Source organism: Phyllostomus hastatus, unplaced genomic scaffold (genome assembly GCF_019186645.2).
Source record: "Phyllostomus hastatus isolate PE091 unplaced genomic scaffold, TTU_PhHast_1.1 phas_contig_150, whole genome shotgun sequence".
Classification (NCBI taxonomy): domain Eukaryota; kingdom Metazoa; phylum Chordata; class Mammalia; order Chiroptera; family Phyllostomidae; genus Phyllostomus; species Phyllostomus hastatus.
Genome location: NW_025333611.1, coordinates 23461831 through 23476756, shown reverse-complemented (window position 1 = coordinate 23476756; position 14926 = coordinate 23461831). Strand labels below are relative to the sequence as shown.

General features: G+C 45.2%; 1 protein-coding gene across 1 annotated transcript in view; it reads right to left on the bottom strand.

Annotated features, from left to right (window-relative positions):
* Nucleotides 1–12933, bottom strand: part of PRELID2 (PRELI domain containing 2) — a 66552-nt gene extending 53619 nt beyond the window's left edge. The window contains exons 1-2 of the mRNA XM_045828013.1: nucleotides 12621–12933; nucleotides 1056–1113 (exon numbers count right to left, since the gene is read on the bottom strand). Coding sequence (XP_045683969.1) covers nucleotides 1056–1113; nucleotides 12621–12695 — 133 coding nt within the window. The 5' untranslated portion in view covers nucleotides 12696–12933. The remainder of the gene's footprint in view (nucleotides 1–1055; nucleotides 1114–12620) is intronic.
* Between the last annotated feature and the right edge of the window lie 1993 nt (nucleotides 12934–14926).

Below are 14926 nucleotides of genomic sequence, written 5' to 3'. Positions count from 1 at the left end.
GTTTTTTTTAATATATTTGTAAGAGTTATAGACGTGCAGTAAATAACCTCACAAGCAAAAGACAGTGTCCTGTTCACCAAGCACAGACAAGGCCTCAGAGTCACACAATGAACAGTAGCTTCTCACATGTCTCCTCAGGAGACTCAGGAACACGTTCGACCACAGTCTGGGGGTCTCCAAAGGTTCAGACATTGATTATGTTCGTCATTACAGGGCCCTGCACGGCCCAGTTCTCAAGTTCAAATACAGAACGTGAAACCGCTTCTGCAGGAAATGTGAGTGACAGGGAACAGTTAAGATTCCCTTACTCTAGTCCAGGGGTCACTAAACATTTTCTGCAAAGGGCCAGAGGGTAAATGGTTTAGGGTTTGTGAGCCATGTAGTCTCTGTTGCAACAACTCAACTCTGCTGTTGCCACAAGGAAGCAGCCATCGATACAATCTAAACAAACAGGCATAGCTGAGTGCCAATAAAACTTTATTTACAGTAGCAGGCCACACAAGCATAATCTGTCAACCCAATCTATCAACCCCTGCTCTAGTCAATAATGAACCATATTAAGCACAGATGTGACTCCACACTCTAATCACTTTACAATCATATCTCACATACATGCTATTTATTAATCATATCCATTTGCCATCTATAAAATGATATATGATAGCAGGATCTAACCATGCAACCTTGGGCGAGTTCTTTCTGCCTCTGTCCTGGTTTCTTTGTTCATTAAATAGGAGTAATAATAATACCTACCCCATACACTCTTCTGAAGATTACGTGAGTTAATAAAAGAAAATGTGCCTGCCATTTAGTAAGTGCTCAAAAATGTTAGCTGTTAAAACTGTCATCAATGGTTAACTGAGACAGGGACAAGAGCATAGTAGGCAAGTCTTCTCTTGCTGTTACTGCTGGCGCTCTTTTCCACCAGTGACCTCAAACACAGAGACACACCTGCTTAACACATAGCAGCCCGCACACACACAAACACACATCTTTACAAAAATCAGCGTCACTGAATGATCGCCACTGAAGGGAGGTCGATGCAGAGAACTTACCTCGTCTTTCCTCCACAGTTCTGACAGAGATGACGTTTTTATCCATGGGGTTGGGGTACTGAAAGGGAGCACATAAAGAAGAATCACCACCCACCTTTTACCACAGCGAGTTATTTCACAGTAACCTCAGTGATGTGAGGAACAGGAAACATTTTCCCAGTGATGTCTAAGTCCACTTTCTTACCAAGGGTCTTGAGTTCACTGTTTCGACCTCAGTAAGTGAGGTGCTCTCATCAGCTGGGCCTTAAGAAAATCTGGGAAGAACCTTCCTCAGGTCCAACCTAGCCCATGATACAGAGGGGGAGGTTAAGTTAAACGAGTCAATAAATAATATTGTTAATATTGAACCAGCCTAATTCAACCAAGAGTGTTCTTTTGTGCCAGGCACTGCGCTCAGTGCTTTACTTGCACAATCTTGTTTAAATCTCTTAACAGCCCCTCCTTGTGACGGGGTTGTGTGATGTCACTGTCCCACCTTTCAGAAATGGAACCTGAACGAAGCTCAGAGAGCTCAGGCTCACCCAGCTAGGGGGTGGGAGAGCCGGGACATTAAACCAGGCCTGATGCAGAGGGAGTTCCTTCACTACTATCCTGAACCACTGCCAGCAGCTGGGTTAGCATCACAGGAGTATGATGGCAGTGCCCTCGTAGTCTATGCCAGGTCCTCAATAAAGAGCCCATTTATTGACCAAATTCCCCTGAGAGACAGCTTGGATATAAGGCTGCTGAAAGTTTCCATTTTTGTCCCAGGCAGTTTATATACATCATTTCAGTTTAATTCTCAAAAGTATCCCATGAGCTATATGCTGTTTTTTTCCCTTTCACATGTGAGAAGTAAGGCTCAGATAAAGTAAATAATTTGCTCAAAACCAGCCAGCTAATGAGCGCCGGGACTGTAATTTACTCACAGACACTCTCTGTTGCCGTCAAAGCCTGCCCACCCAGCCCACACTCCAACCACCAGGTTACTCAGACCCAACGCTTTCCACTGCCCAGATGCAAAACGGAGACTGAGAGAACAGAAGGGACTTCCCCAAAGCCACCAGACAGAGCGGCCGCTGACTCAGGCCTACTGAGTTCCCCTTGGGATCTTTTCCCCAGAGGTTTACTGCTTGACCGCGAGATCAAATCTGGAAATTACAGGAAGTCATGTCCAAGGTGCTAAGGGGAGGTGAGAGCAGCCACCTTGAACTGTAAATTTTCTGAACCCCAGGAAACAGTATGCAAAACTCGGTGAGTCTCCCCAACCCTGCACAGCTGCATGCGTGCCTGTGTGTGTGCACACACAAGAGGTTGACTGACTGACTGACTGTTGAGGTTGACTGACTGACTGTTTGATTGTCAGAGAAAGGAGTCCTTCACTTTCACATATTCCTAAAGACATCTGAGGCCCCCAAGGACACTGGATTAGACCAGAGGCTCTATGAGAGCAGGAATATCATCTATTTAAGTCACTCCTGTAGCTCCACTACCGAGCACAGTGTCTGGCACATAGCAGGCCCTCAATAAATACTCGCTGAGTGAAGGAATGAGTTGGAAGATAAACCTCGCTGAACTCAGGGAACAGTTTGGAAAATAAACCTTACTCTTATTTGGGACCAATCTGTAAAGACCAGCCTTAGTCCTCAGCAGCCTCGCAGCTCATCATGCCCCCTGCCACAAACTGCCACTCACACTTCCATCCTGGCAACTGCAGTCTTGATGACCAGCCAAAAACATGGCTCTTGAAATATGCATTCATTTGTTCATTTTTACCCCAGAAAGGAAATGCTCCAAACTATGATGAGTGCTTTTATCAAGTTTAGCCTTCAGTATCTCTTGAAGTTAATATCCATCCTGGACAGCCAGGTTTGGCTATTCTGTTCCTGGGCAAGGGGCCTCCCTCACAAACATGAGGGATGAAAAACTGCATCCCCCATGAAACAAAGGTGGTACGTCCTCATAGAAAAGATGGCAGCAGGGTGACTACCAGACGGAAAGGTGGGGTGAGGGGAGGGAGAGGAGGGTGTGGGGGATACAGGGTGACGGAAGGAGACTTGACTTGAGATGGTGAACACACAATACAACATACAAATGATGCATCACAGAATCCTACCCCCCAAACCTATATGATTTTATTAATCAATGTCACCCCAATAAATTCAATTTTTAAAAAAACTTTAAAAATATTTAAAACTCACACAGATGCCCTGAATTGTGTGTGTGTTGTGTATAAACCAGAACTTTCACACTAAGGTAAAATAAGAGTACTTCCTTGACTACAGTCCTCGTTCACTCAGTTCACACTCATCAACACATCCTGACTGAATATCGTAAACACGATGTCAGTGGTAGAAAGATGACCCAGCTAACCTCCGAAAGAGGCTGGGCCCAGAATCACCAGAGAAGGACAGTGATCAAAGTTTTCAGTTATCACTTTGTTATCTGTTAAATTCCTAGAGAGTACAGTTAACTCGGAAACTCACACTTTTACATAATTGTTGTATTTACTTATTATTAAGTCAAACAGTGTCAGTTTAAATAACAGTAAAAACTCTCTATTTTTCATTCAATTTTTTTTTTCAGTAACTCCCATGCTAGGCACTGTTCCAGGCACCAAGAACATAGTGAGAAAACAAAGTTGGAGCCACTTAAAGAGCATACGTGTTGGTTTGGGAAATGTCTTATATGTATGTTCCCCAAACTAATATAATCAGGAGAAAATAAATCACACTAAGGGATAATAGGGGGATGAAAAATTGTGAGACCACTGTAAAATAAATACTCAGGGGCCACCCATTGGACAATGCTTGGAAATAAAAAATAAAATAAAATGAAAGTTGTATTAGCCAAACACAAAAAACCCTGAACAATTCACTCTAAAAAAGTCATCTGCAAGATTCAAGTCATTTTCCTATGCAAGTACTTTTGGAGTTGGACGGATATGAGCCGAAAGTTTCCACAGGAGAATGGGAAAAGGAATTAGAGGTTTGTTTCCAAAAGCTAAATACCATGACATAAAAGGAGTGTGTTTGAAGTTTTTAAAATGTAAGGATTTATTGTGCTGAGGCTCCCCCTACCTGGCATTACTGGAAACGATGTGACATCATCTTGTGCTAACCTGAATATTCATGATTTAATTCGCAAAAACTGAAGTCAGAGAATCAGGAGTGCGGGAAAGCTGCTCAGAGACAGTCGCCACCAGTAACGACGATTTGCAGAAGCAGGAAGCAGGTGACGGGGTTTTCCTGGACACCTTTCCAAAGTGTGACCGTGGGATGGATCCAGCTGGGTCAGGAGCAGCCCACTGAGGACTTGAGCACCTACTGTGCCCGTGCAGGGTGCTGCATTACAGGCTGCCGTGTGTATTCTCCCACTGAGCCCTCTCCAAATGAGCAAGCCTATTAACAAGGGTCGAGATAAGGGGTCCCTGTGTTAAAAACATGATGGCGTAAAGCCTGCATGCAAGCAAGGTCCGGCTGGGACTTTCCAGTCCCCACTCTGCACTAGAAACTCTTGTGAAAGTGGTCTGATGACCCAGATACCTTCCAAAACCCTTGCCACCCTTGGACTTGGCTCAATGGACCACGAACTGCAGTGGCATAAGAATTACTGCGGGGCACTGTGCACAGTCTTCATGCAGCCATATTTTCTGGGTGACTCGGGATTTTTTAAGGTATATGTGCCTACGTTTTGAACTTATAATTTTTACTTTCTTCACAAAATGCATAAACTAACTCCTTTCCCCAAGATATCGATCTATTGCAAATCATCACTGTACATTATATGTATGTAATAATCTAACAAGAGTAAAATGTAGACTCACCAACATTGTTGTATACCTTACTTTTATTTATTTTTACATATGAAAAGGTAAGAGGCCAAAAACTTGCAAAATACTTGATAAAAAAAACAAAATAAACATAAAAACAAACACATCACTATGAAACACAAGGGGCCAAGAAACTGAGTCCATCTAATTCCAGGAATAACACTGCATATATTTGTGGGAGGAGCTTCATGAAGACACAGTATTTACCTTTCTTATTGACAGGAGAAAACGTATATATGAGTCTCTTAAGACAGTAAGGAGTTAGTAAAACATCAACTTTCCTAAAAGCTCAGAAGTCATTGCCTGCCTTTTACAATAAACCCCCCACTCCCACCCTCCCCTCGAAAAAAGAGAGAGAGAACCAGTGACCTGAAAGGGAGTCATTGTTTACCAGCTTCCAAAGGGCAGGATCCACGAGAGCACAAGGAAGCAGTTGCGCTGACAGATCTGTACGATCAGTCCTGCAAAGACGGCTGAAGTATGCCTGGTATATTAACACATCTGTTTCATAAGCGCTAAGGGAATCTTTGCTACCCAGGCTGCTTCCAAACATGTACGAGCAAAGGCGTGCAGCTGCTGACGACAGAATCGGTGTTTCGCTGCAGAAAGAAATCACCATGGACGATACCAAATTCCCTTTAGGAGCCAGCTACAGGCATCTATCTCAGAGGAAAAGCAAAGTTTATTTTATAGCAATGTCAAAGGGGTCATTGACTAATCAAAATTTCAATGATAAAGGACTGTGTTTAAGTCAATAGATATTTTAAATGGCTGTGCATTGGCCTTCTGGGCCAGTGCGATGATGAAGTAGAAAGAACAAAGGACTCGGAGCCAAGACATGCAGACCAAGATGCTGCCAACTGTTAAGCCGGGTGGTGGCCCACCAGATGGGCCTCCAAGGCCCTCTGTCTGGGCACTTATCATGCAGAACAAAGGCCAACCGCCAGCACGTCACCCTCATTCATTCAAAAATGTCCTAATACCCTGACTGGTGTGGTTCATTGTATTGGATGCCAGCCTGAGAATCAAAGGGCCACCAGTTCAATTCCCAGGCAGGGCACATGCCTGGGTTGCAGGCCAGGCCCCCAGTAGGGGGTGTGCAAGAGGCAAACACGTTGATGTTTCTCTTCCTCTCTTTCTCCCTCCCTTCCCCTCTCTAAAAATAAAAATAAATAAAATCTTTTTTAATTCTTAAAAAAATAAAATTTAAAAATGTTCTAATAATTGGAAATGACATAATGACGTTCTTTGAAAGGAATAGCTTAGAATTGTGGCAAGGAGGAAAATCCTCTTATCTCAATGTTAAATGCATACATAAACCCAATACATTAAAGATACAATCAAAGTCTCCAAAATAACTGACCAGTACTCTCCCAAAGAACCACAGTCCAGAAAGACAAAGAAGGACTAAGGAACTCTCCCTCGTTGGAGGAGACTAAGACACGGCAACTATTCAATACACGTGACACAGGATCTTGGATTGGGTCCTCCCTGGAGAAACAATGTCGGTGGACAATTGCCAGATTCTGAATAAGCTCTATAGACTGGCTAACATTGTAGCAATGTTATTTCCATGGATTTAAAAATTGTACAGTGGTTTGAGGAAGCTGGGTAAAGAGTACACTGGAAATCTTTGTTGTTTTTATAACGTTTTACAAGTCAAATTACTTCCGAATTAAAAGTTAAGAAATAAAAGGCTCTAAGTGTTGAAACAGAATGGATTTTAGAATCCAAGAGACCTCCTTCTGCAGCCCAGCTGTGGGAGTCTTGGGCAAATTAATTTAATCCCACTCTGCCTTAGTTTCCTCATCTGTAAAATTAGACAAAGATACCGGCCTCAACGAGTTGGCATAGGAACCAAAGGCCAGAGTTTTATGTAGAGTACACCACCTGGCACCGTGCAGGTGCTCATTAAGCAGTAGCTGGTTTTGCTACTAAAGAATGAATCAACATTTTTGAAAACTTGGTTTCAAAGCTCTGTCTTTATCTTGCAATTTACCACTGTGTGCCATTAAACATACTACTGGCATCCGTCTGCAATCCAAATACATTGAGATGATGACTTAAAAATTATTGGGAGATATTTCTTATTGTCCTAGACGAGACAAACCTCACACGCTCACGCTTTAGCAATTCAGATTTTGTATAAGACACAACAAGGTCCCCCGACACACCCCTCCCCACTAGCACTGGAGAAAGCTCCACTCAGAGTACTAGCTAGAAGACTTACTTTTTAAAAAAGGCATCGGATTGTAAGTATTCTAAAAGTTCTCATAGATTTGTGGGTAAAATACAAACCTTGCCTCACACTATACATCAGTGTTATGTCCCTGAGAAAGCACTTACCACAACAAAGGACTGCACTGCCCTCTGTCCCCCTTGAGAGAGAGCTCCTTGAGCCCAGGGCCTTGTGCTATGTAGCTTCTCTCACCTGCTGGGGCCACACTGAGGAATGTCTGTTAGTAGACATATAATGAAGGTGTACCAGCACTTGAATAGTTAAAAATCTCCTGTCTTTTATGCACTGATTAAGCTACAACTTCCATAAGTTAGCAACTATACTTTTATGTTATTTAAATGACATTTTAAAAATAAGTCATAATTCAAATATGCAACTTTATTCATGCTCACTCCATCCTTTATTACTCCAAGTTCGTAAACATTTCTGCAGACTACTTCTTGGCATTTTATTTTTAGGTTCATGAAATAGATGTAACAAATTAGTAGTAGTGGTAGTACTAACACAATTTTCAACAAGAACTTTTAAAGCACCTACTGTGTGCCGACATTAAGCTACATATATGCAGCTACATGCATTATCCAACTTATTTTCCCTGACTGCATAAGACAGTTATTCTGCTTCTTATTTTGCAAACTGAGGCACAGAAGAAGGAACCGACGTGCCTGAGCTCACAGAACTGGAAGGACTGCACACCCCACTGGATGTGAGAGCCCACACTCTGGTGTCTGCACAGCTCTCCTCTCCACACCGCTGTCCTCCCTGTCATGCCTAACCTTCTTCTAGAAGAACTGAGGACAGAAAGGTAAAAGGGAAGAAACACTATTACAGTGTACGCCAAAAGATAAACAATCATTAGGTTAAACTGGGCTTATCATGTGTCAAATCATTTATTTTGGAAATGTGGGTTCAGCCCAAATATTTCAGGAACTCTGCAGGGAGAGACAGTTCAGTGTCAGATCTGCAAGGTGGGAGAGATAGGATCAGAAACGGAAACATTATTAATTACCCAATCAACTTTCCACTCTAAATGGAAATAGCCATTCATAAATCCCCTTTATGATTTTAAGGGTAAACACTAAAACCATTTTGTTCAGCACATCAGACTCTTGGCTAGAATAAATAAAACCCGAGGCCATGGTGTTGAAGCAAAGAAATTATTTTAATCTGTCCATTTTATTGCAGTCCACAAAGGAAGGACATGTTACTGAATGCCACACTGACTTGGTCTGAAATTACATAAGGCTAAATCCCAGAAGAGTGTATTTCATTCACTCATTCATTCATTCATTCATTCAATAAGGATTTGCTGAGTATCTACTACGTTCCAGGATCTCTTTGGGAACGTGGGATACATCAGGAACTAATGACAAAATCTCAGCCCATGAAGCTTACACTCTATTCACAATGACCCTTTTGCCTACAGCACTAAATAAGTACATAAATAAAAAAAAACACACAAATATACAGTAAGAAAAACCATAACTTCTCTGGCCTCATTTGAGAATAAACAAGAATATCCAGTCAGCACAATGGCTCTGGGTCCTTTCTAATGACTTGACATTTCAGGTATGAAGTCTTTGAATCCCGGTCAAAAAAGACAAGCCCATTAAACAGACCCACACGGGCTTCCAGAGCCCAGTGAGCTTCTAAACCGCTACATTCATCTCTGCAACTTTGTGCTCACTCTGCCATACAAAGAAAGAAAACAGTATATACAGTGTCAAGTGCATTGACACTACATGCAGTTCATGGAAAGCACAGTTGAGCATTTGAGGAACAAACCATTTTTAGGTTGTGCAGCATCTACCGTGAAGAGGTCAGCAGGAAACACGACACACATTTCATGAACAAAGAGTGCCGTGGTGTTTGTTGCAGAGGGGCCACTTTGCTTTGAAAACGTGCAGCTAATATTTTGCCTGTGGTACCCACCAGGCAGGTGTAGGAAGAGCACATATTTCTCAGGTTTTAGAAATAGCAGTATATTATAACTTGGAAGGCAAGTCCTAACACACCAAAAGCCACAGAGCAGTAGACTCCATTTAAAACAGAACCTCCTCAGTGCTGAAGAGGCTTCAAACACACCACTGTGCAAAACCAGGCTAAATGCTTCCCCGAGATCCTCATATGGCTGGCCCTTCTGCCGAGTGCTTTCCTTTGAAAACACTACATAAAGACTAAAAAAAAAGTATATTTTGCCAAAAAGATCATTCTTACTACTTCAGGCTTATAAAAAGCTTATGCTCATCAAACTGTTCCACATTTGATCTTCCCAGCACTCCTGGGAGATGGGTGGGGCCCGTGGCATCCACAGGAGAGAAGTTAAGACGGCAGGTTGTTCCCTCACACAGCTGTGTATTTTGCTCAGTGCACAAGGGCTCCCTGGGGCCCAGGGCTGCAGCCACCCAGAGGAAGGAGTGTTTGTTCTAATTTGCAGAAACAGGCCCATTGGCTCTCCTCCAGCCCTGTCTACTGTGAGCTCGTGGAACAGAAGCCCTAGATGATGCCTCTTTCTAATTCACACAAGGGCGCTGCAGAGGCTGGTGAACACAGTTTCCTGAGGCCACCCGAAAACTGCTTTTGATGGGGACAGCACAGTGACTGGAATCCAGGTCGACTGACTTCCGGTGCGTGCCTTTCCATAATGTAAAGTGAAAATTCTCACTGCCACTGGATTTACTGATGTTTCAGAAATGCACTCATAGCCCCTCCTGTGGATCTGTGAAGTCTGCTTCTGAGTAAAAAAAATAGAAGTGTAGTGTGGTCCACAGCGTTAACACTGTGCCATCACTAGGCCTTTTCTGCAAATGTTCTCCTTCCCCTTCCCCACCCCCACCTCCCAAAATGTCCTCCTCGGCCTTTCTGTACCATGAGCCAAAGACGCGGCTAAGTATTCTGTGAGAATTCTTCCAGACCCTGACTGAATGGAGCTACATAGGTGACCTCAGCACACGACATATGGCACACAATAACCTCCCAGCTGAGCCCAGGCAACCACAGAATCAGGAGAATTAAAATTTATCATTGGTTTAGGCCACTAAATTACAAGGTAATTTGTTACACTGCTACAGAGAACCGAAACACTGTAGCTTCTGGCCCTATCCCAGAGCAAAGCTATGCCCTTCTATCAGGCACAAAAAGCCCACCCAGATGAATGAACCCTGAGAGGAGACTGTGGCCAAAAAGAAACTGAGACTGGATACAGAGGATAGCGAGTTGATTCTGAAACATTTTACTCCCTCAATACAATTGGTTCTCTGTATGCAATCTACTACGGATTAAAAATAGCAAAAAAAAAAAAAAAAAGAATCCCAGAAAGTTCCAATAAGCAAAACTTGAATTTGCCACACACTACGCTGAATCCAAGCAAATGAGGTGATGTGTACGCACACCCTTCTGTGGCCTATATGCAAATATAGTTTATATGCAAATACAACAGTATTTTTATAAGGGATTTCAGCATCTGTAAATTCTGGTACGGAAAGGGGGGGGTGGTCTTGAAACCAATCCCCCAGGGATACGAGGACTTCAGGAGACCTCCCTCTGCATTCAGTCACAGCACCATGAGCTTTTCCTGCATAAATACGCATCATGAATTAAAATTGTGCGCATTTGTTGATCATTTATTAATGTCACTCTCATCCATGAGAGACCATCGGCTCCAAGAGAAGAGAGCCCAGCACACAGAGGAAAGTATTTGTAAACTCCTATGGAATGCTGCGGGAAAAGCATTTAGCCCAGGACCTTGACATGTGCCGAGCACTTTAAATGACAGCCTTTCATTGTGCTACATGCTTCTGCGTGAACAAGTCCTGCCCTGAAGAAGCTTAGTGTCTAATGGGGGTAAAAAACACACACAGAAGTAACTGCCCAACACTGTGGAAGGTGGTTGGTAAGGCCCAAAATGCCCCTCCAGTTCTGACAAGGCAGAGATCACCTCTTGACAGGCACAATCCACAGAAGTTTTCCAAGGAGCAGTGGCATTAGAGAGTCCACCCCCTAAGGGCCAGTCCTAACAAGAAATGGGTGTTGGTTGCTTATCTTTGGGCCCAGAAGCCTCGCCTAAGGCAAGGACTACACTAGTCCTTATGTGTATTTCATGCTTCATTCATTTATTCATTCCTCATTCACCAGACTTTTTTATTGAGCACCTAGTAGGTTCTAGGCACTCTTCTAGATACTGGAGGTCAAAGAACAATAACAAGCTGGCCTTCCCTCCAAGCAGGCCTCCATGATGGTATCCCGTTCACCAGCATCCCACTCAGCCCTTTGTGACCCAGCCCCTAACTTTGTTATCTCTGCTAATAAAAGTCAGGTCTTATCACAAAAAAAACCTGCTTTCCTCCCCCAGCATCCCCCTTAGTTTTGCTTCTGAGTAGCACATGGAGCACACTGCCTGGTGGCTGCTGCTTAACGCAAATTTTTGAAATCTTGCTTAAGAATGTGAAAGCTGAAGGGAAACCTAAAAGATCTCTGGTACAACGCTCAGCTCAGAAGCAGATACTGAGGCCTACAGAAAAAATGACCTTTGACCAAGGTCATCAAGTGAACTAATTAAAGGCAAAGCGAGACTAGAGTCCAGGGGCCCCACCTCCCAAGCCTGGGTGCCTTTGGTTTTTCAAAGAAGTTTCCCATTCTCCCATCCCCAGGGGCCACAGTCCCAGGAAGAGCCTTTGGAATAGAGAGGGCCACGGAGGACCCCGGCCAGGGTGCTCAGTTATAGTAGTCGACACAACAATAACATTTAGAGGCCTTACTAAGCATCAGTCACTGCCATAATCATTTTGCACGACTTACCTCAGTCGATTCCTCACAGCCAACTCTTTGAATTTATACTATGATTTTCCCCATTTCACAGATTACAGAACTAAGGCTCAGGGAGCGAAGACATCTGCCCAAAGTCCCACAGCTGTTCAATAAAAGAGCAAGTGGGGAGGCGACAGAAAGAATGCAGTGTAAACTAAGAGGGTGGCTGCAACGGCCTCCACTAGCTTTCAAGGGGTCACAGATGTACAGAAAGATCGACAAGTCAACAGGGCTCCAGAACGTGGGCTTCCTGTGACTCTCCCCACAAGCCTCTCGAGGCCACACACGGAGCCTTCCCTTCAGCCAGAGGGGGGAGCCTCCGAGGAAACTGCACTTCCACCCTCGCCCAGCACATCCAGAAGATGAAACCGCAGCTGGAGGAGGAGATGGGGAATGCGGCCTTTCGCGGGTGGAGGGGAGAAGAGCGGAAAGGGAACAAGAGGCGACAATAGGACGGAAAGGAGGGGGGACAAGAGTGGACCAGAGTGGAGAGAGAGGAGGGGGCCAAGGGGGCACTACTAGAGGAAGAGGGGAGAAGAGAGGAGGGGAGGGGGGACGAGAGGGGTAGGAGAGGTGCAGACAGGGCAGACGAGAGGAGGAGACACGGGGCAGCTGCGGGAAGCCGGGGTCCAGAGCGCAGACAGCTGGCCAGGCGCAGACAGCGCGCGGGAGAACACGAGCCCCGGCCGGACCCGAGTGGAGTGAGTACCTTTCGGAGGAAGCTGGCGACCACCTGCTCGAAGGGGTACTTGTACACCTGGTGCACGTCCACAGTGACCCCCATTCCCGCACGCTTCGGCCCGCCACGCCTCCGCCAGCGCCGGACACCCGAGCTTCGCCCTGGCCGCGGGCGTCCACGGAGGAGCGGCCAAGGGGGCGTGGGGTTTTCCCTCCTTTTTCAAACTTATGAAACTTTATTGTCCCCTCGGAGAAACAGACAGGCAGTCACGTCCCCGCCCTCTTCCGCCAGAGTCCGGGGTGAGCTGCAGGGCGCGGGAGGCGCGCTCAGAGTGCGGGGGCCTCAGTTGTCTCCGCCGGGAGGCGCCGGGTGCAACCAGGAGGGCCTGCGGACCGAAGTTTCTGGGCCCGGGCACTGCCACGCCGGGCGCAGCCTTGGACTTTGGGACTTGTGCTTTTGTATTATCACTTGGCTGGAGCCACGTTGTAAACCTTAAACTGCTATTGGCGACCCTGATAAAGTGACAAATATGGTATCTACTCGCCTCCAAGTTTAGGAGTTGTAACATAACCCCCTCCGTGTTAAGTACGGTGGGACAAAGGCCAACAACAACTGCGTTACTCACAGGACCCGGGCAGCTGGGTCTCAATCACAGTAAAAAATTGCCTGTGTCACCTAGAAGTGTCCAGGAAGTAAAGAACTGGGGCTTAGCGTAGCTGGCTCCCAAAATTCCTATGCGTCTTAAAGATTCAACACCACGAAGCAAGGAACAAAGGGGTACAAGAAGCATTTTGAGTATTCTTCACCCGAACAGAGCAGACTGTACAAGAAGGAGCAAGTGAATGCATTCATTCACATTACTTACCGAACACCTATTATGCACCAAGCACTGTGGAAGGCACCGGATTCAGAGGAATAGACAACAGTAGGATGGGTAAGCCCCGTGACTTAACAGCCAACTAACAGAACAGGAAAATAAACAGAATAATGGAGTAAAGTCACAGGGGGTGGGCAGGACATGCTGTTAGCTAGAGTGAATACGGAAGGTCTGTGAGGTGCTGGCTTTTACATTTATAATTTTATAATCTCACTTGCCCCTGACTCACATGGGTCACTGTGGTCTGGCAAAGGCCTAGCCTTGGATAAATCCAACTGTCCAGTCACTCACGGCTCGCCCAAGCCGCTGAATTAGACTGCGGGAAAATACACACCCACTGTGATCAGGCTCCCTTTGAATTCTCAACCGCTAACCTCAACGGGCTTTTTAATAGTGCTGGACAAAAACATCATATTTCTCTAATCCATTTACTGTCCCCCCACCCTCCCACCTCCCACCACCACCACCTCCCTTCCCAGCTTTCTTTTTCACTTGGTAAGCAGGAAACCTCTCTCTACCACACCTCATCTACCCACCTGTCCAAACGCCCTGCCTTCTCTCCTGTGCTTCTGGATGAACTGTCAGCATGTAACTGAGAGCCAGTCTCTCCACTTGCCCATTCATTCCCAGAGTGGGCTGGCAAATGGTTAACCAACAGCTCTGGGGCCCTGATTTCTAATGCTTGCGACTTCTGTGGTGTAAACACTCCCCCTATGACCAATTTCAAACCACCAACACGATGCCACTAACCGTGGCACTGGGAAGACAAGTGCAGGAGGGCACCACTGTGTGGCATTTCCATCACCCACCTGCAACAGACATAACCACAAGAACGTGGACCATGGTAAAGGCAAGTAACATAATTAGGAAGGGGTGAGTTTTAACTACCTTTTGCCTTTTAAAATATAGTTTATCTATGCCCTGGCTGGTGTGGCTCAGCAGATTGAGCTCTACCCTGTGAACCAAAGGGTCACGGTTCAATTCACAGTCAAGGCACAAGCCTGAGTTGCAGATCAGATCCCCAGAGGGGAGTGTGCAAGAGGCAACCACACATTGATGTTTCTCTCCCTCTTTCTCTCTCCCTACCCCTCCGTCTAAAAATAAATAAATAAAATCTTTTAAAAAATAGAAGTAAAGTATACTTTACCTAACTGTAAATTTGAGAAATTTAATAAGAGCTATACTTAACAACCAGCTGACAGGGTTCAGAACACAGTACCCCAAAATATGGCATCTTGGCAAACGGGACATTTTAAGCTGAAGGAGTTTGAGAAAACAGCAGAAACTGGAAGTGCTCTCTGACCTCCCCTTCCCTTCTGCCCTAGAGCCTGTCATAATCCCTGTCTGTGAGCAGCACCTGCCCAGGACCCTGAGAAAAGGAGCACACTTAACTCCAGGGTGGAGGGCTCCCAGGAAGAATCTGAACACACAGGACTTGCTAAGTGTCCCCCAGTTCCCA